Source organism: Macrosteles quadrilineatus, unplaced genomic scaffold, assembly GCF_028750875.1.
Source record: "Macrosteles quadrilineatus isolate MER2022 unplaced genomic scaffold, UCM_ALF_1.0 Scaffold_3__2_contigs__length_128488019, whole genome shotgun sequence".
Lineage (NCBI taxonomy): Eukaryota > Metazoa > Arthropoda > Insecta > Hemiptera > Cicadellidae > Macrosteles > Macrosteles quadrilineatus.
Genome location: NW_026542596.1, coordinates 62,953,691 through 62,973,659, shown reverse-complemented (window position 1 = coordinate 62,973,659; position 19,969 = coordinate 62,953,691). Strand labels below are relative to the sequence as shown.

General features: G+C 36.2%; 1 protein-coding gene across 2 annotated transcripts; it reads right to left on the bottom strand.

Annotated features, from left to right (window-relative positions):
• Nucleotides 1-8,384: 8,384 nt before the first annotated feature.
• Nucleotides 8,385-18,844, bottom strand: LOC128989937 (aminomethyltransferase, mitochondrial-like). 2 transcript variants are annotated; one of them, XM_054412092.1, is made up of 8 exons: nt 18,760-18,844; nt 17,120-17,407; nt 12,347-12,604; nt 11,955-12,112; nt 11,223-11,354; nt 10,543-10,739; nt 9,931-10,013; nt 8,385-8,738 (listed from the first exon to the last, which is right to left on the bottom strand). In XM_054412092.1, exons 3-8 carry the CDS (start codon nt 12,525-12,527, stop codon nt 8,395-8,397), a joined length of 1,095 nt encoding a protein of 364 aa, XP_054268067.1. In that variant the 5' UTR covers nt 12,528-12,604; nt 17,120-17,407; nt 18,760-18,844; the 3' UTR covers nt 8,385-8,394. The 2 variants fall into 2 exon arrangements, with proteins under 2 accessions (XP_054268067.1, XP_054268066.1); XM_054412091.1 differs by lacking the exons at nt 17,120-17,407; nt 18,760-18,844 and adding an exon at nt 15,657-15,764.
• Between the last annotated feature and the right edge of the window lie 1,125 nt (nt 18,845-19,969).

Here is a 19,969-nt window from a genome sequence, read left to right as displayed (position 1 = left end):
ACACCTTACTCATGCATTATTGTTATCTGCAGGAAGAAAATAAACTAGAGATGTGTTTTAGTCAGCTTAAGGGGAAGGTTTCCTGGGTTCTCCCACTACTTTTTTAGCCTTATTTATATATCAGCTGTTGTTTTATAGTTAGGGTGAAGTGTAGGGGATGGAACCGCTTCTTCCTCAAACAGAGTCTTAACTTGGTGAAGGAATATAGCCTATATAGTATTTTTTATAGCAATTTAAGCTGTATGTTTACAAACAAAATGTAACTTTCTTACTATAGTTGCTTTATTGTAGTTAGCATATGTATAAATTCGATCTAGCCTATAGGACTGCCTGGCCGATGAACCACAACTACTGAGGTAAGATTACTTGTCTTTTAACTTGTACACTTTAGAAATATAAATTTAATTCCAAATCAAGATAATGAGAGCTAAAATAAATGTAGTTAGGCTATAACATAAAATAAACGGTATCAGCAGTTGACACATACTTTTCTTCCATTAACTTGATATGAGGACCATAAAATGCTTAGTTTTGATAAAAATAATCTATTGAGTTTTTTTTCCAGAAATCCAATTTTCTGTAATATTTTATAGGAAAATATCACAAAAGTTGCAATAATTTTTGAACTGTAATTTTTACACCAATGAAGGTTGTACAATCTTGTTCAGAGTCAAAAAGAGTTAAACCCTACAAAAATTTTATAAATTTTTTTCAGGCCAATTTTAAGAAAATTTTATTTGTTTGTTATCTCTGGGATTTTATGGGAAAGTCACCATTAAAAATCTAAATTTCATAAGAATGAAAAAAAACTCCACTAGATACCATGGATTAGCCTACATTACCTACCGTACATACAAAATTTAATCAAAATTGTACTACAGATGTGGTATGTTGCTGTGTACACATTCACACATACAGACACATACACATACACACAGACATCATTTAAAATAAAAAGCCACTTTTTGGATTCAGGGGGACCCAAAACAGATATATCGACTCAAAACTCGAATTTGAAAATTATGACGAAAACTATATTTTCTCCATAACTTACTAGGAGAGAAACTAAAAAGTTAAAGTGATTTTAATTAAAAATTTATTGACAAATTATATATAGGCTAACTTATTTTGGGTAAAAATTATATAAGTTCATACAACCTATTTATTTGTCTTTTTTAGAAAATGTTTTGAGAAAAGAGAAATATTTCAGAAAATTTTAGCTTGGTTGATATAAAAATTTACACCATATGGATTGATAATATCGCAGTTATCAAATGTCATGGTGCATTTTTTATTTTAATGAAACTGAAAAGAGTAACTTATGTTAGAAAATTAGTAATATAAAAACAAAAAATTAAGACTTTAGAGAATTTTTTAGTTGAAAGTAAAAAGAGAAGATCGAAAAAACAAATAATTATACTGTGTAGGCTATAACATTTCAAAAATTTGATACCTTGTAACTTTACTTTATTTTCTCTTAAATCTTTGTTTGGATATATGTAACATATTTCTTTCTCTGTTGTTTCAGGATATACATACTTCAGCGATGGTGTGTGATTATCAAGCAAAGGGTGGAAAGGCGCTTATCCCATTAAACTATCAACTGGAGACCAGATATCACAGATTTAAGCATTGGGCCTCTAGTCCATGCTATGAAAAGGGTTCCGGTTACTTTTCATTATTGAGAATTTCAGCATAGGACCTTTTTGTCCATGCGATAAGCTCTGGATACCATATACCGCACATTAAAGCATAGGGCATTTTGATTTCATGCCATGAAAAGGGTTCCAGTTACTTTTCATTACGGATTTTAGCATAGGACCTTTTGTCCATGCCATAAGCTCTGGGATACCATATAACACAGATTCTGGCATTGGGCCTTTAGTCCATGCTATGAAAAGGGTTCCAGTTACTTTTCATTATTGCGGATTTCAGCATAGGACCTTTTGTCCATGCCATAAGCTCTGGGATACCATATAACACAGATTTTAGCATTGGGCCTTTAGTCCATGCTATGAAAAGGGTTCCAGTTACTTTTCATTATTGCGGATTTCAGCATAGGACCTTTTGTCCATGCCATAAGCTCTGGGATACCATATAACACAGATTTTAGCATTGGGTCTTTAGTCCATGCTATGAAAAGGGTTCCAGTTACTTTTCATTATTGCGGATTTCAGCATAGGACCTTTTGTCCATGCCATAAGCTCTGGGATACCATATAACGCAGATTTTCGCATTGGGCCTTTAGTCCATGCTATGAAAAGGGAAAAGGGTTCCAGTTACTTTTCATTATTGCGGATTTCAGCATAGGACCTTTTTGACCATGCTATAATTAGCTCTGTATACCCGTTTCTTTTCATGTCCCCGCTTTCCTTTCCAGCCCTAGACCATCGCCCTTTGATCTGATGCGGACATTTCTCCTTGATCTCCAACCATCGTCTCTAAAACACCTGGACCTTGAGAGGTTGAACTATACCTTTGAGGTAGATATATATTTTTTTATGAGTACCATTTTCAAGTCACCATTTATCCATTTCCTCTCTTGGCTGGGAGATCGGTGCAGTAAGTATACAATTTGTTTTGATCTTAATTCATTAAGAAAGTTACATTGTGTTTGTGGACTGGTATAGCTTGATCACATATCTATGCATTTGTATAAAGGTTTAGATGATATTGGGTTAAAACTTATGATTTATGTTGGCCTTATAAAGTCCTAAAAATCCATATGCAATATGGAAACACATGCCCAGTCGCGTTATGCATCAACTTTTTGGATGAATCCCTCAATCCCATGCTAAAATTATTCAAGGTTACGTCCCTATTAATAGTTGTTAGGTATGTAGCGTCAGCTGATGACGTTGTCATAGCAACGAATTATGATTTGATTTAGTCTGGTTTTTGTTTTTCTCAGGATTGTACACAAAATTTAACTCTCTTATTAAACTACTTTTCTTTTACTTATTTGATCGTATTTCATTTGATATACACAAACAGAAACAACCACGACCAAAATGGTGACCCCGACTAAAACCGTTATCTAAAGACTTATTTTCTTTGAAGAGTTTAAATCTTTTGTGTTTCCTCCTTCGAATGATGTCATTAGAAGACCTGCAGACTCAACTCGCCGAACTTAGAACTGCGAATGAAGAACTGCGTCAACGGATTGGACAACCCAGCACTTCCCAAAACATGTCGGTCAACAGAGTAGCCGTCAAACTTCCGCCCTTTTGGCCTGAAAGACCAAGTCTGTGGTTTTGTCAAGTTGACTTGCAATTTCTTATTTCTGGAATTACCAACGACGATACCAAGTTTCACTACGTGGTCTCGCAATTGGACACAGGAATTGCTGCTGAAGTCGAAGACACCATACAAATCCTCCTCAAGGAGACAAATACGGACATCTAAAAAAGAAACTGATTGAACGCCTCTCTGCATCCGAAGAGCAACGTGTGCGGCGGCTGCTGAGTGAAGAGGACCTTGGAGACCGCAAGCCTTCCCAGTTTTTGAGGCATCTTAGGTCTCTTGTGGGCTCGACTCCCCTTCAAGACAACTTGCTTCGTCAACTGTGGCTCAGACGACTCCCTCCTCATTCATAAGCCATATTGACTACGCAACTTGAGCTCTCCTTGGACAAACTGGCATAACTGGCTGATAAGATCATGGAGGTGGCTGATATTCCTTCAACACCTGGTATTTGTGAAGTCTCTTCAGGTAACGCTTCTTTATTAAATGCAATAGAATCCCTCTCTAAACAAGTCCAAGCATTATCAGAAACCAGAGTACGAGATACACAGGTGAGACCTAGGGGTCATTCCCAGTCTCGTGGTAGATCAGGAAACGAGCCTAATCCCTCTAAGAACTGGTGCTGGTACCATAGAAAATTCAAAAACAATGCTACCAAATGTCTTTCTCCATGCTCTTTTCAGGGAAACCTCAGAAACAATTCAAATGCTGGCGGCCGTCTCTTTGTGATGGACAGAAATTCACGAACTAGGTTCCTTATCGACACCGGGTCTGATGTGTCGTGTTATCCTAAACGCCTTATCAAATATAAACGTTTTCCTACTAGCTATTCACTAAGTGCTGCCAATAACAGTGAAATAAAGACTTATGGTACCATGCCTCTCACCCTTAATTTAGGCCTTAGACGTAATTTCCCTTGGAGTCTAGTGGTAGCGGATGTTTCAATACCTATATTAGGTTCAGACTTCCTTTCACACTACTGTATCACTTATTACCTGATTGCAAGATGAAATGTTTGGTTGACAAGACAACGGGATTGAATGCCGAGGGAATAGTTTCTAACAACAATCAAACTAGTATTATATCTATAGTAGTAATTCAATAGTAGTAATAGTATCTATTATATCTATATCTATATAGTATTATAACTAGTATTATATTAACTAGTACAGGGTGGCGCAGATGGATCGGGTGGTTTTAAAATACTTGTAAAACTGTCAATTTTAAAGGTATTGGATTGAAATAAAGTGCAAAACGTGTAGTTACAATGGAAGTTTATTGACAAAAAAATTGTAAAGTTAGTTTTTAAAAATTAAATCCATCAAATGCCTTCCTTCTCGAGCGACGCGTTCTTGGAGTCGGTCCTTGAGGTTCCGCATTGCTCGCTCAAGCACATCACCAGGAATTGATGTGATTTAGTTGTGAATTGCAGCCTTCAACTCCTGAATGGACCGGGTTTTGTTCATGTAGACCCTTGCTTCAGGAGTTGAAGGCTGCAATTCACAACGAAATCACATCAATTCCTGGTGATGTGCTTGAGCGAGCAATGCGGAACCTCAAGGACCGATTTGATGGATTTAATTTTAAAAACTAACTTAACAATTTTTTTGTCAATAAACTTCCATTGTAACTACACGTTTTGCACTTTATTTCAATCCAATACCTTTAAAATTGACAGTTTTACAAGTATTTTAAACCCACCCGATCCATCTGCGCCACCCTGTATTATAGTATTAAAGTTATATCTTTCTCCTCGCCATTGGCAGAAGTTTTTTCTGAATTCCCTGATATTATTCGTCCTCCAGGCTTACCTCGTGCTGTGAAACATAAAACAGTTCATCATATAAATGTTACACCTGGTCCTCCTGTTCACTGTCGACCACGTCGCTTACATCCTCAAAAATTGAAAGCTGCCCGGAAAGAATTTGAGGAGATGGTTAAGCTTGGTATTGCTCGACCCTCTGAAAGCCCCTGGTCCTCTCGTTTGCACATGGTGCCTAAAGGGGAAAATGGATGGCGTCCTTGCGGTGATTACCGCGCTTTAAATGCTCGTACTGTTCCTGACAGATATCCTGTACCACATATTCAGGATTTCTCGTTCAATTTAGCAGGCTGTACACATTTCTCTGCCATTGATTTGACCAAGGCTTACCACCAATACCCGTCCACGAAGATGACATCCAAAAAACAGCAATCACCACTCCATTTGGGTTGTTTGAATTTCCATTCATGACTTTTGGCTTGCGCAACGCGGGTCAAACATTTCAAAGATTCATAGATGAAGTTATTCCTGGCCTTGACTTTTGTTATGCATATATTGACGACATTTTAGTATTTTCCCAGTCTGAAGAAATACATAAAGAACACCTAAGAATGTTGTTTGAACGACTTTCTGACTATGGAGTAGTTGTAAATCCATCTAAATGTGTAATTGGTGTACCAGAAGTTAAATTTCTAGGTTATTTAGTCTCATCTGCTGGGACACGTCCACCTCAGGAGAGAGTCACTGCTCTACAAGACTACCAGTTACCTCAGACAATGTGTATGGTCTTCGCAGATTCTTGGGAATTATGAACTTTTATCGTAGATTTCTGCCTAAGGCCGCTGAATTTCAAGCACCTCTGCACTCCCTACTTAGTGACGCTGATTCAAAAGGTTCCCTCCCTGTGCCCTGGACTCCAGAGATAGAAGAAGCTTTCCAAGCATGCAAGGCTAGCTTATCATCAGCAACACTATTGTTTCATCCTAAACCTGATGCTCCTCTTGGTCTCTTTACAGACGCCTCTGGAGTAAGTATAGGTGCTTGCCTCCAACAGTTTGTCGATGACTCTTGGCAACCTCTAGGTTTTTTCTCCAAGAAACTATCATCCAAAGAGTGCGTCTGGCCTGCATACTACAGAGAACTCCTCGCTTTTTATGAAGCTGTGCAGCATTTCCGTCATCTCTTGGAAACAACTTCTTTTACTATATTCACAGATCATAAACCACTTATTTATGCCTTTCAACAGCGCCATTACAAGTTGCCTCCAGCCCAGTTACACCAACTTTCATTTATCTCTGAGTTTTCGACAGACATAAAGCACATCAGTGGCTCACAAAATATAGTTGCTGATGCTTTGTCACGTGTTGAAGCCATTTCAAATGTTTTAGATCATGAATCCTTAGCCAAGTCGCAAGAGTCAGACGAAGAACTTCAAAATCTCATTTCAGAAAGTACTACATCTCTTAGATTGGAGAAAGTTCCAATTCCTGGAACCCAATTGAGCCTTATCTGTGACACCTCAACAGGAACTCCTAGACCCTTTGTGCCATCAGAACTGCGACGTAGAGTTTTCGACCAGTTCCACAAGCTGAGTCATCCTGGAATACGTGCCACAACAAAACTTATCTGCGATCGTTTTGTCTGGCCTTCCATTCGTAAGGATTGCCACAAATGGACTCAATCTTGCCTCTCATGCTAAAGATCTAAGATAACTAGACATGTTTCTACCCCTCTTGGTGATTTTCATACACCTACAGAACGTTTTTCTCATGTACACATTGACCTAATTGGCCCACTTCCCTTATCAAAATCTTCTAGGTACTGTCATAGATAGATTTACTCATTGGCCTGAAATTTGTCCTATTGATCAAATAACTGCCGAATCTGTTACTCGAGCGTTTGTCTCTAACTTGGATAGCTCGTTTTGGATGCCCACAAAAGTTGACATGTGATCGCGGATCCCAGTTCACATCGACTTTGTTTAAAGACCTAGCACGACAGTTGGGCATAAAGCTCCAGTTCACTACCAGCTGGCATCCACAAGCCAACGGTATGATTGAAAGACTCCACCGCCAGTTGAAAGCTGCTATAATGGCTCACAGCAAATCAGACTGGACCGAAGTACTGCCCTTTGTCCTTCTTGGAATAAGATCTGCTTTCAAGGAGGACATCACTGCTTCGTCGGCTGAACTGGTGTACGGAGAACCACTGCGTCTTCCGGGAGAGTTTTTCATAGTACCTTCTCACGAGAGCAACGAGCCACAAGGATTGGTATCAGGGCTGTGTAAGCATATGAATCGACTAAGACCTACACCCGCATCATCGTTTGTGTTCAAGAACCTAAGCACTTGTGACTTTGTATTCCTCCGACAAGACAGATTAAGAAAATCTTTACAGGCTCCATATTCTGGTCCTTACAAGGTCATATGCCGTGACGTAAAGACAATTACCATCATTGTAAGAGGCCAAGAAACTAAGGTATCTTTGGACAGGGTCAAGCCAGCCTATATTATTGCAGATGAAAATCCTATTCCTGAGCCCACGAAACGTTTGGTGCCGACTGGACAAGCAGAGGAAACCTCAAAAATACCACCATCTTGTCAAACTCCATCTACAAAGTCTTATACAACTCGTTCTGGAAGACAAAATCTGACCACGGGTTACTTTTCAAAATGATGTATAGATTCCTTTTCTCCGTGGGGGGCTGGTGTAGCGTCAGCTGATGACGTTGTCATAGCAACGAATTATGATTTGATTTAGTCTGGTTTTTGTTTTTCTCAGGATTGTACACAAAATTTAACTCTCTTATTAAACTACTTTTCTTTTACTTATTTGGTCGTATTTCATTTGATATACACAAACAACCACGACCAAAGGTACATTATCAGTAAAAAAAAGACAAAAAGAATACACTACAGCTTTATGGTATATTGATCATTTTATCTATAACCAATCTGGTTCCATGTGTCTCTGTTTCATTTTAGTTAATAGTTACTGGTAGTAATTTGTTCTGTTGTGTTTGTTACTTTCTTTATCCGACAGTTTCAATACTGCAAGTTGTCTCTTATCAGTTTATGGTTGGTATCCCACCAAAGTTTTATATTTATTGCTTTTTTACCGTGGATATATTGGGTATTTTATATGTATCCATCTGTTTATTAGTATCTGTTCAGCTCAATACTGCTATTTGTACAATATTACTACTTCTCCCCACTTTATCAATTGATGAGATGTCTAAGACAAGATTACCGTATAAGATTATGTAACAAGACTAGGAGACCAGGGTTTGGCCGGTTCCCTTACCGTACTAAAACTTTAAAAGGGCCAAAAAAAATTTCCTCAATGAAAAAAATTAAAGGGGAAAAACTTAAAATTGTTTCCAATAACATTTATTCCTTCTTCTTTATATAATACTTGGCAGGTACGAACGGCAGTTTGCTGACAGTGACAGGGACAGTGTTATCCCTCACCGTGATGCCCAGTCTAGTCCCTGGTTGTGAGACAGAGCTGTGTACGTAGCCGAGGGCGATGTTGTACCCCAGTGAAGGGGAAGGGGCGCCAGAGGTCACCTTGCCTACGCCTTCCCCCTCGCAGGTGATAGGGGCACCTTGTCTAGCAGGAGGTCCTCTTCCTTCACTCTTCAGTCCAACCCGCTTGTACTGTGGCTTGTCCTTGAGCTCAGACAGGATAATTTCTGCACCTGGAAAATCCTTTGTCTGTCTTCGCCTCTTTCCTAGAAAAGAAATATGGTTCAATGAGATTTGCTTGGGTTTTGTCAGGAGTAAAATAAAATTATACTAAGTTAACAAAAGCACTAAGAAAACATACAAACATATACACTTTTAGGTGATGTCCTAGCTGAGTGACCAAAAATCGGTCGGTCGTATGTGTGAGCGAGTCTAGTCTGATGACGGAATTGAGTGTCGTCTAACAGTTCCTCTCCAATCAACCATTGTTACCCATTTTATCGGTTGAGAAAAGATGTAAGCTTGTGCTGCGGGACAGTTCTTCTTTAATCTATGCTTACAGTTTGTGACATCTAAGCTGGCACTTGGCCTAGTGAGGGCAGTGTAGGTGGGAGGAGGGTGGAGGTCGGAAACAGACCGGACTGCACACATTTCCGCTGCCTCACGGGGTTGACTCCCCGTGTTTCATGTACTTGAGCGCCTTCATATGGGTTGCGAGGACAGTTGATGCAACCCGCATGACGGGACATAATGCTTTTGAAATAGGTACTAGTAGCGATCGGCCAAGAACCAGCTTAGATGTCAGGAATGCTGCAAATGAGATTTTTAAGGACAGGTATAAACTTGGTGGGTTTCATCTTTTACATGCAATGTTAAGATTGTATCCTGAACTTTATAAAAACCACACTAGGATGTCAGGGAATACATTTGACTACATCGTCACAACATTGAACAGGACAAGACGTTCAGGATGTAAACATTGAAGACTACAAATATTACCAATTTGCATCGTCGGTCGCCCAACTAGGAGGCTCTCACGCTTATCCACGAGTTTGAAATATTTTGATACAATGGTAGCTAGGACGGGGCCTTAGTGATTGATAATTCTCTCCATTATCATCACCTTTTTTATCTCTCAATCAGGTTACAATTTAAAAAAAATAAAATAAAAAAAACCATAAGCTAGTTGGAAAGCGACCTCTCGAAATAAACCAAAATTTAAGGGGACAAGTCTTTTTTTAGTTACCATTTGTCTCTCTGCTGGACCATAGCTTTAAAAGACCACCCAATCATTAAAATAAGTTATATGGAGAAGGATGTTTCAGAGAACACCCTTTTTTTGTACTAAGTTTATCGATAACGTTTATTTTAAAATATCTTTTATGTATGTAAGAAACTAATTAAGTTAGTAAGAAACTACATAATAGACTACTAGATGCTTTTGTGCCACATATTTACCTATGGTGAAAGTAAGACCAGCGGATACTGGTGTAGTTGTTTCGTCAATATCATTCCCATATAGACATAGACCAGCCTCTAGCCTGAAAATAGTATTTAAAGTTATCAATGACGCCAGTTATTGTAAAAAGCTGAACACCGTTATGTAATTTCAGTAAATTATTTTTTTTTACCTAGACTTGATTTAATTAACTTATCTATGGTTATGTATAATGTTAGAGATTTAATTATTTCTGCTACTACTGTATTCAAGTAACTAAAAAAATATGTTTTATTGTTCATCAGAGTTTAATCTTTGACTATTGATAAAACTAGACATTCCATGCCCATGTTAAAGTTGTCGCCAGTTTTTTAAATCAAATTTTTCATAGTTGATGTGAGCCACCGACAGATTGCAGGAGTGTGGAGCTCCACTAATATAACAGTCACAACACTATTATTTCAGTTACCGAGTCCAAGTGTCAACATTTTTGTCATAGGTTCTTTGGAAAAAGCAGGTGCTTTGGGATTGCCGTTCCCACGCGTTCCCGCACCACTGGCACTACACCACTGTTAATGTTTTGTTTTATTACAAGTTAGTGATTCACAACTTAGTGAGTGACCTGTACTAACCTTAGAGTATCCCTGGCACCTAAGCCTGCTAGTTTCACTGGGGCAACATTAGAAGCCAGTATATCCTCTACTACAGCTGTTGCCGCTCTGGCTGGGATGGAGATCTCAAACCCATCTTCCCCAGTGTAGCCACAACGAGTGATTCGACAACCTGCCACACCGGCCACGGTGGCTCGCCAAGTGTTCATGAAATACACCTAAACAAAATGGCCATGTTTATAAGAACGCACATGTTTATTTAACATGTTAACTACATGTTTATAACATGTTATATCCATGTTTATTTATTTGAGATGCACTGGAATCGTGATAAAAACATTCTCTTTATCTTTACGCAATATTTTTTTCTAATTGGTATACAGCACTAGAGTGTTAGTGCTTTTTTCTAAGTTTATAGACGAATAAAAATATAATTTAAAAAACAATTTGGTAAAATTTTGGGGCTTGGCTGATTTAGTACTGTATCAAGTATAGCTTTCAGCATGAGTAGATTACACAATATTTTGTGTAAAATTTGAGTTGTAATATTTTGTAAACAACCGATTTATATAAAATAACTATACTTTCACCACACACATAAAAAGAAAAACCATAAATCTACAAGGTATAGTATTGATTAATATTTTATAAAACATGGTTTAGCCTTTTACTTTACCGGTACCGGTACTTGAACTTTTTACCTGTGATAGTTCCACATTGACCAGTGGTTGTAGCACTGCGCTCGACTGAGGTCCCTGGAGTGCAATCAGCGCTCGATCTTCAGGCTCCAAGAACTTTACATTCACATCTTTGTTTTCTGCTTGAAAACGCTCCTAGCTTTGCAAATGTTTCTGTTAGGAGAGTTTAAGTGATTCATTTTACAAAGTATTGGAGTATTCTCTTGGGAAGATTTTTTAAGGTTCCATATTCCTTTCATTCTACCACAGTTGTTTTATAAACTATGGGATTTCGATTTTTTCATGGTGAAAGATTATGAATTGAAAAATGCCTCTGGCACCACACAGTCTGTGAAACTAAAGCTCAGTTGTGCTACTAACCTGCCATTACGTTTGTAAACAAATAGAGTAATTTAAAGAACAATTTTGGTACACATTTTTGTACACAGTGAAAAACTTAATGGTAACTCCTGTGGAATGAAATACCCAGACGTTTTAAAACATCATCCATGCAAATTTAATTTCATGTGTTAATTTTAGTGTGTGTTTTTGAAAATGAAAAGTCTATACATTCAGTCAATTTCAAAAGTGGATAGTGTATATATAGCTCAGTTCAGTTTTCATTTTTAACTGGCAGAGGAGTGAAGCGACAAGATTCATAACAAGTTTTTCATCCATACCATGCTAAATATGTCTGAAAATAAACCATGGGAACTTTTACACACTACTGTACGGCTATCATAACAAAACTACAACCTGTGCTTTCAGCATTAATGATTGGTCATTCTGTCTTCGGCTCGCGTTGGAGACTATGTAGAGATACCCGTCTGATGTTTTGTTCACTATCAGATCATCATAAATTCCACCAGAGTTACTAGTAAATAAGCTTAATGCTCCAGAATTGTCGGCCAAGCCTATAAAGAAAAGTATAATTAGATGTGGTAAAAAATTGACTGCATTATTGGGCTCTTACAAAACAGTCATACTTACAACACCGTTTTGTTAAATCAGAGTGTTGTTATTCATGTTTATAGTCACCTGTACACTGTAGGTACTCATTTAACTGTCTGGGTGAGAGAAATTATGTCCATAGCTGAAATCTGGCAAATAAAAATTGAAGAAAGTTGGGCACTAATCACTCTTGTTACCTTCAATGTCCGTTGTACAAAGACTCTCAAAGAACTTGACTCGGTCGTTCCCGTGGACTTCTGTTTGTAGCATGTGTGATACATCGAAGAGCGAGCAGTGATCCCTTGTGTGACGATGGGATGTAGCGATGCCGTCGTTCCCGTACTGCACTGGCAGCAGAAACCCAGCAAAGCTGACCATTCGTCCCTTGTTGGTAACATGCAGGTCGTAGAGAGGAGTGGGGCGTGACTCACCGGAGTTGTATCTCTTTACAGAGCCTGCAAAGAGATTGACAGCGTTTGAGTGAATTCCGTTATGTTTAATAGTGATCCAAGTCAAAGCTGTTCTAATATTTGTATGTAAACATTTATATTAATTTCACATCTATTCTACTGTATCATTTCTTTGTGAAACTAACTTTTAAAACTCATTGTTCTTAAATTATTGTGGACGGACTCATCAATTTTGATGTTTATTTGTTTTCACGTCCAGTGCCTTTGGATGACTGAAATCTGTCATCGCATGCTGATTGGTTCCTGGAATCTGGAACTCAATTTCAGCTGTCTCTAGTAGACATTTCTGAATTTCGATATGACTAATCAAAGTCATTTTAAACTTAATTGAGGTATAATTAATAATATACATAGTCTCTGTGAAATCTTGAAAAGTAGGGCACTCTTGACATTGTGGATTGCTAAATTCTTCCACTGTCACACAGAGTTTGTAAAAGCGAGTCGAACGCTCGTACTGCCCAGTGAATGCTGGAATCTCGTAATGAACACGTTCCACGCAAATCACAATTACTGTTGTCTCATGGTGGTCTTCGGACCTATCCATGACTGAAGAGACTAAAATAAAGTCGAAACAACAGAGCACACTTCTAATCCTGAAAGATGGATTAGTCGTATTGGACATAGCGCAGGCTCAATCAAATTTCGAATCTACAAACCACACACGAACATGGATCGTACACACCCGAGACGGTACGTGTGACAATCTCAATGCTCGGAGAGGTTGAGATTTTGGTTTTGTAATTTGAAAGAACATTCAAAAGAATGTAATTGAAAATTGGCAAGGGATTCGTCCCATTTACCTTCAAAAAGATTAACCTGTAATGAAGCGCTTGTCTTATCCCCTCACAATAACGCGTAACCGGGTTTTAGACGTAGGGCAGATGCTGATCTTAATTGCAGCTATCAACCACGAAAGCTATATGCTGTGGGAACCCTCACGATCGCCGGACAGGCAGATGCCGCCCACACGAATTGTGTAGAAGAGCCTAAACGTGCTACTGTTTGATGATATCAGTGATTCTAAAATTGCAGTCTGATTGAGAAGACTGACCAGCTCCGCTGGATTTGCAACTACATCACCTGTCACAATCACTTTAACCAATTAATAATTTTGAGTGACTTGTAACATTAGGTGCAAGTGTTTGGCTTCGCAACCTTCTAAATTCTAAATTAATTTTGCAGGTTAGATGTATTGGTCACGAAACTCGTTCTTGGGGTTATACGTGCGAAAAGACGCCCTAGTGGCGGAATCACTCTTGCAACGTAAAAGGTGCGATTATACGCATAACGATATCATCTGTTTCGGTCTCAGGGCTAAACAGCCCATACCTCATCAGGTGCACACTTTAGTGCACGACAGATTGAATTATAATGTGTTGAGGACGGATTACATTCTTTTGAATGTTCTTTCAAATTACAAAACCAAAATCTCAACCTCTCCGAGCATTGAGATTGTCACACGTACCGTCTCGGGTGTGTACGATCCATGTTCGTGTGTGGTTTGTAGATTCGAAATTTGATTGAGCCTGCGCTATGTCCAATACGACTAATCCATCTTTCAGGATTAGAAGTGTGCTCTGTTGTTTCGACTTTATTTTAGTCTCTTCAGTCATGGATAGGTCCGAAGACCACCATGAGACAACAGTAATTGTGATTTGCGTGGAACGTGTTCATTACGAGATTCCAGCATTCACTGGGCAGTACGAGCGTTCGACTCGCTTTTACAAACTCTGTGTGACAGTGGAAGAATTTAGCAATCCACAATGTCAAGAGTGCCCTACTTTTCAAGATTTCACAGAGACTATGTATATTATTAATTATACCTCAATTAAGTTTAAAATGACTTTGATTAGTCATATCGAAATTCAGAAATGTCTACTAGAGACAGCTGAAATTGAGTTCCAGATTCCAGGAACCAATCAGCATGCGATGACAGATTTCAGTCATCCAAAGGCACTGGACGTGAAAACAAATAAACATCAAAATTAACTTTTAAAACTCGTAATTGTGTAAAATTAATTCTAAAATAGGAGAAAACATTTGGTAAACATTTCCATCCTTGAATATCACCAAATTGAAGCACAAATACAAACCGACTTCAGATTTACAAATTGAAAAAAAAGTCTACTTGAACTAAACTTTTTTTACTTGTCTGTGGATACGGTCTAATTTATTAATTATTACCGATTTAAATACACTCTATTTTTTTTCTTTATTTGCAGGCAAATTTTCATGTACAAGTAAATTTTCTAAACACAAGTCAAACTACTAATTCTAAATCTGTAGTTCTGGATCTAGAAAATTTACACTATAGTACCGTACAATATACTACAGAGTAAAATATGAATTTTCTTCGCAGCACTGCTCCATATCTCAGTTTCCTGTTCGTATTTAAATAACTCAATAACACTTTAGGTATGACAAACTGGCGAGTCTATAATTCATAGCTTTAAACAAAGGATTTATTATTTTTTTTTTTTTTTAAAGGTTCATAGGTATCAAAATATATGGTAAATGTTGGGCTGTTCACAAAAAAAAAATTATTTTCTCAATCACACTTTGATGATTTTTAAAAATCAATTCTTTGATACAATTTAAATAAACTCGGATTAATTACTAATAAATCTCTGAAGAAACTATTACAATAGATTTTTATTTTGCAAAGAACGTTCTATTAGAACATTGCTATAAGACTTATTTTCACTGGTCCAAGACAAGTCACACTCGAATCTGACAATATATTTTATGTATTTTTATCAATAACTTTTGAAACATACATATCATTGTAGGTTTTTATAACTACACAATAAAGTCAAGATATAATTTATTAGTAAAGATTTCCTTCATAAATCATCATCTCAAACTTAGGTTTTCTAAGCTTGCTTCCATACGTTAAATAAAACTTCTATTAACACTTTTCCTTTGAATCTTCTGGTTGGTATTTTTTTAAATCTATTTTCAACATTCCCTATCAAATTAGTCAGCAATTTTATGCTTTCTTATAACTACTTAAATCTTAGTGTTATAAAGTACTCACTGATTATAATCAGATTGTTGTTGAAATCTTTTAGTTTTCTTAAGCATGATGATCGAGACAACATGTTTGGTGAAATGACACTATCAATGGTGACCTATAGCTTGGCCTCACAGTGGTTATTCAACTATTTTGACTGATTTCAGATAGCTGATGAACTCTATGTGGCCATAAAAACTAATATGAATTATCTCATTCAAATATGAATGAAGCAATCAAAATATTTTTTTTCAATTTGTTCATTTTGTTAACTTATTATTATTGAATGTTAAAAATCCTCTGTTGTGTTTATCAAATATGAAAAATTTAACGGAAATGGATTTTAAAAATGTCTTTGACTGCATCAATAAAATTGGGATTCATTACAATAAATAAAACAAATTACAATTATGAATGGATTTATTTAATACCTTTTGACTTAATAACACAAAATTGTTTAATTTTTAATGTTTAATTTTAATAAATAAAAATAAAACTTAAATGCCTATCTTACTATTCAAAGACGTGTTCATCTTTGGATAGTAAGATAAGTATTTAAGTATTTTTTATAATTAAATTATTAATTTTTATTCAGAAATATTTTCTTATTAATAACTTTAACAAGCTAACCCAAAACCCTCAGTTCTACAGGGTGAGTTTCTACTAAGTGCGTTAATTTTTACCAGTTATTCTACAGACTAAAAGGAACAAAAATTGCCAAACAAAAATTTTCCAACCCGTACTCGTGTGAAATGGTAGGAATGCAATTTTCCTTTCTCAATAGCTGAGAAATACCTAGGTCACGAGAAACTGTCCTTGTTCTTGTCCGTGGATCGTCCTAAAACCACCCCAACACATCAGACACAGCTTCTTAAACACACACACACACATCTTGTATCACGTTCCCAACAGAACGATGTTTAGTGCTCATAGAAACTCGTATGGATATTAGGAAACTGACGACCGTATTCAGGCCAGATTACAGCCGCATTTGAGAACAGAACCCATAAAATAAAATCATATAAAGATACATACTTCTTGATAATTTGAATGTTTACAAGCCAATAATTGAAGTAAACAAAGTGTAACACCCAGCTGATCAGATCTCAGCTGATTAAAAGATGGTAAAGACATTAACAGATAGGTACATTCAAAGCTAATTCATTCAAATTAATTTGAATTTTTCAGTCATAAAAATGTGTTCCAAATCAAAATTTCTTTATAAAAAAAATTTAAATTTCCCTTACCTATCTTAGTAGCTTTAAAACATAGAACCAATATTAAGCTATCCTCTTATAAAACTAGATACCGTGGTTAAAAATGTGTACTAACCAAATTCATAAAATAGTAAAAATTTATTGAAATATAAAATATACCTTAACCTTTTCCAAACTAAAAATAATACTTTTAGCTGCAAGAACCCTACATCTGTGTGTGGTTGTCCATTCTAGACTGTTTATACATAGTCAAAACTAAGTCATACTTACATTTTCAGTCTCGGGTATCTGAATCTTTGGAGTATCATTGTCGCAGTCATATTCATCTTGTTCGTTTGACATGTTGACTTACCGACACAAGTTACTTGACCCTCCTCACGTAGACCCACTCCAATCCTGAGTACCAACTCCAGATCACATTCGTAAGGTCCTCATCATTCTCAGATAATGTCTTATCAATCGTTTATCTTTGGGGAAGAAGCCATTCAGATTGCAGTTCACAACTTAAGCTTATCAGCAAATCTATCAAGTTGATATCTCACTGCAAGCAATCTGGAGCTGGAAATGCATTAAGTTTTGTGTAATCTTGTAGAATGTTTGGATATAAGTATTGTTGCCTTATACGTATTGTTGTAGAATACTTGAATGTGATGAGTTGTGTGCAATGTAGATTGCCTGAGTGAGTTGAGTGTGATGCTGTCAAACTATAAAATAAAAGCTGCTTTTAAATCGATAAGTTGAAATTCTGTCAACAAATAATTCTTGAATGGTTATCTCAATGTGTATTACATTTCAGAATGTAGACTAGATAGCCTAATCGTCAAATACCAAAATGGAAGTAAAATTAGATTTTCACATTTTCGATCCTTCAAAGGATCCATGTTTCGAGTATTATCGAGTTTGTATGAAGAGTATATAAAATGTGTTATAAAGTGGGCTTGTTTGTGAAAAGTACAATAGATTAATGACAGCTCAACATGAATGAATTGAATTATCTTTCACAGATTATTATGTAAGGTTTTTTTAATTCATTTAACAGCCTTTTACTGTGCTAAAAGTCAGCTTTAGATAGTAAAAAAATATTAAATACTAATGGTGTAATGACGCTCATAAAATAAGATTATAATTAGGCCTACAGTATTGTTAATAATGAAAAAAATCAGTAGTTATTGATTACTGATTAGGTGGGTCGATTGACTGCAACCATGTATACCATCATAGATAAAACATACTCCCCCAAGTAGATTTCTCATCCTTATGGAACAGCTGAAGACAATTTTATTGTTAGTTCATGTACGGTTTATGTAGAGGTCGTGTTTTGTTTACAATTTGTTTCCCGTTATTACAGCCATTTAAAACCTCGTTTAACCAAATAATACGATCTAATCATAAACAATAACTTGTCCCCTAGTTATATAACCAAACAGTAAAGCAGAAATCAAGAAATTAACCCTAAAATAATTGAAACAAAGTTTCATCGACACTAGCCCCTTTGTGTCACGTGCATGAACTAGACACGAAAAACGTGCTTCAAAATTTACAATGGGATGAGAAGTCTACTTGTGTTGGTTAGTCTATGATACCATATAGTTATCAAACATAATAATAAATTAGTTAAATCGTCCTAAATATAACAATTTGATATAATTTTAAGTTTCTAAGAATTATTTTGTCCCTACTTGAAATCGTACTAAACAGAACATCAACCGTACATAATTGTTGCTATAATTTATTCAACTCATGTAAACAAACTAATTAAATCTACATTTAACTTTTACTATTATTCAATGGAGTTGGTATATAACTAACAATAAAAATAGCACAATTAATTATACTTTATAAAATAAGAGCTGCCCCGATAATGGTCTGTAGAGAGTAAGAAAATAATATTGTATAGACATACTTTTTACCTTTCATTTTAGTTAACTTTCCTCCAACACAGCCCTGCTTGACTCAGACTGTACTTTACACAAGCAAGCAATGATACAAACTCTGCACATAACCTTGAAATATTCTCCCACTGTGTTGTCTACAACTATGGTTAACCATAATTAACACTAGATACATGCAATCATGTCTTATGTCACTACCTTTTCCCAGGAACCACAAATTACTTAATGTCTTGTGGTCATCATGTTTAGCTTGCAATTTATGCTGTGCCCTGTATAAAAATTGGTTGTAGTAAAAATTTAATTATTTCCAAAAAAGTTTAGAGGTTAAAAAATTCTATGGTGTTGGATGATTTGGGAATGTTTATGTTGTGTACCATATGATTGTTGTAACTTACTGCCAGACTTATAGCAATAAACTATTAATTTGAAGATTTTGAGGGGATGTTTTTACAAAGAAAACTAATTTTGTAATTAGATCAGACTAATATTAACAGTAAATGTTAACTAAGTAAGAAAGGATATAATTTTTTTAGTGTTTCACTTTACATCTTGTCTTTTGTTGGTAAACCAATACAAATGCTTGGTTGATAGAAATAATTAATTAGAAATAAATGTTAAAAAAGGAAATCTTTTTTTGATTTTGAGAACACAACCAGTGACGGATCTAGAACAGTCACAAGGGGGAGGGGGCAAACCAGAGGGAGTCTGGGGGGTACGGGGGTACCCCCCTTAAAGATTTGTGTAAACTAAGTCTCCAAAATGGCAGTTTTATACCATTTCTTTGTCCAAAGTTAGTGTGACAAATTATTTTACGCAATGTGTATGCACTACCGTATTACATGCAGTAAAAAAAATATGTATATGTATGCCCAGGGGGGGGGGGATGATCGCCCCCTTCGCTGCCCCTCTGGATCCGCCACTGAACACAACTGTAAAAGAAAACTCATACGGTGGGTTTGTTCTCAAAATCATTGAATTCATTGCAATTTAATATTTTTAATCTAAGTTTTGGGTTGATTCAAAATTGGTGCAATATTTGAGAGTTTTCACTGTACAACTTGTTGACTGATAAAAAAAGAAATTAAACCACAGGTTTTGTACTTTTTTACACGGTTTATTGTATAGAATAAAGGTACATTTTTCAAAAAAAAGAGTATCAAAATAAAGTACAAAATTAGCAGCAAAATTTATTAATTTACATGCTTTAATAAATCTATGCACTATTATT

Coding starts and splice junctions, on each gene's coding strand:
- LOC128989937 (XM_054412091.1), bottom strand. CDS start 15,720: ATGTTGTCTCGATCATCATGCTTAAGAAAACTAAAAGATTTCAACAAC. Junction 10,740..11,222: donor TCAATGTGGAACTATCACAG/GTAAAAAGTTCA, acceptor CATTTTGTTTAG/GTGTATTTCATGAACACTTG. Junction 8,739..9,930: donor TGGTCTTACTTTCACCATAG/GTAAATATGTGG, acceptor TTTCTTTTCTAG/GAAAGAGGCGAAGACAGACA.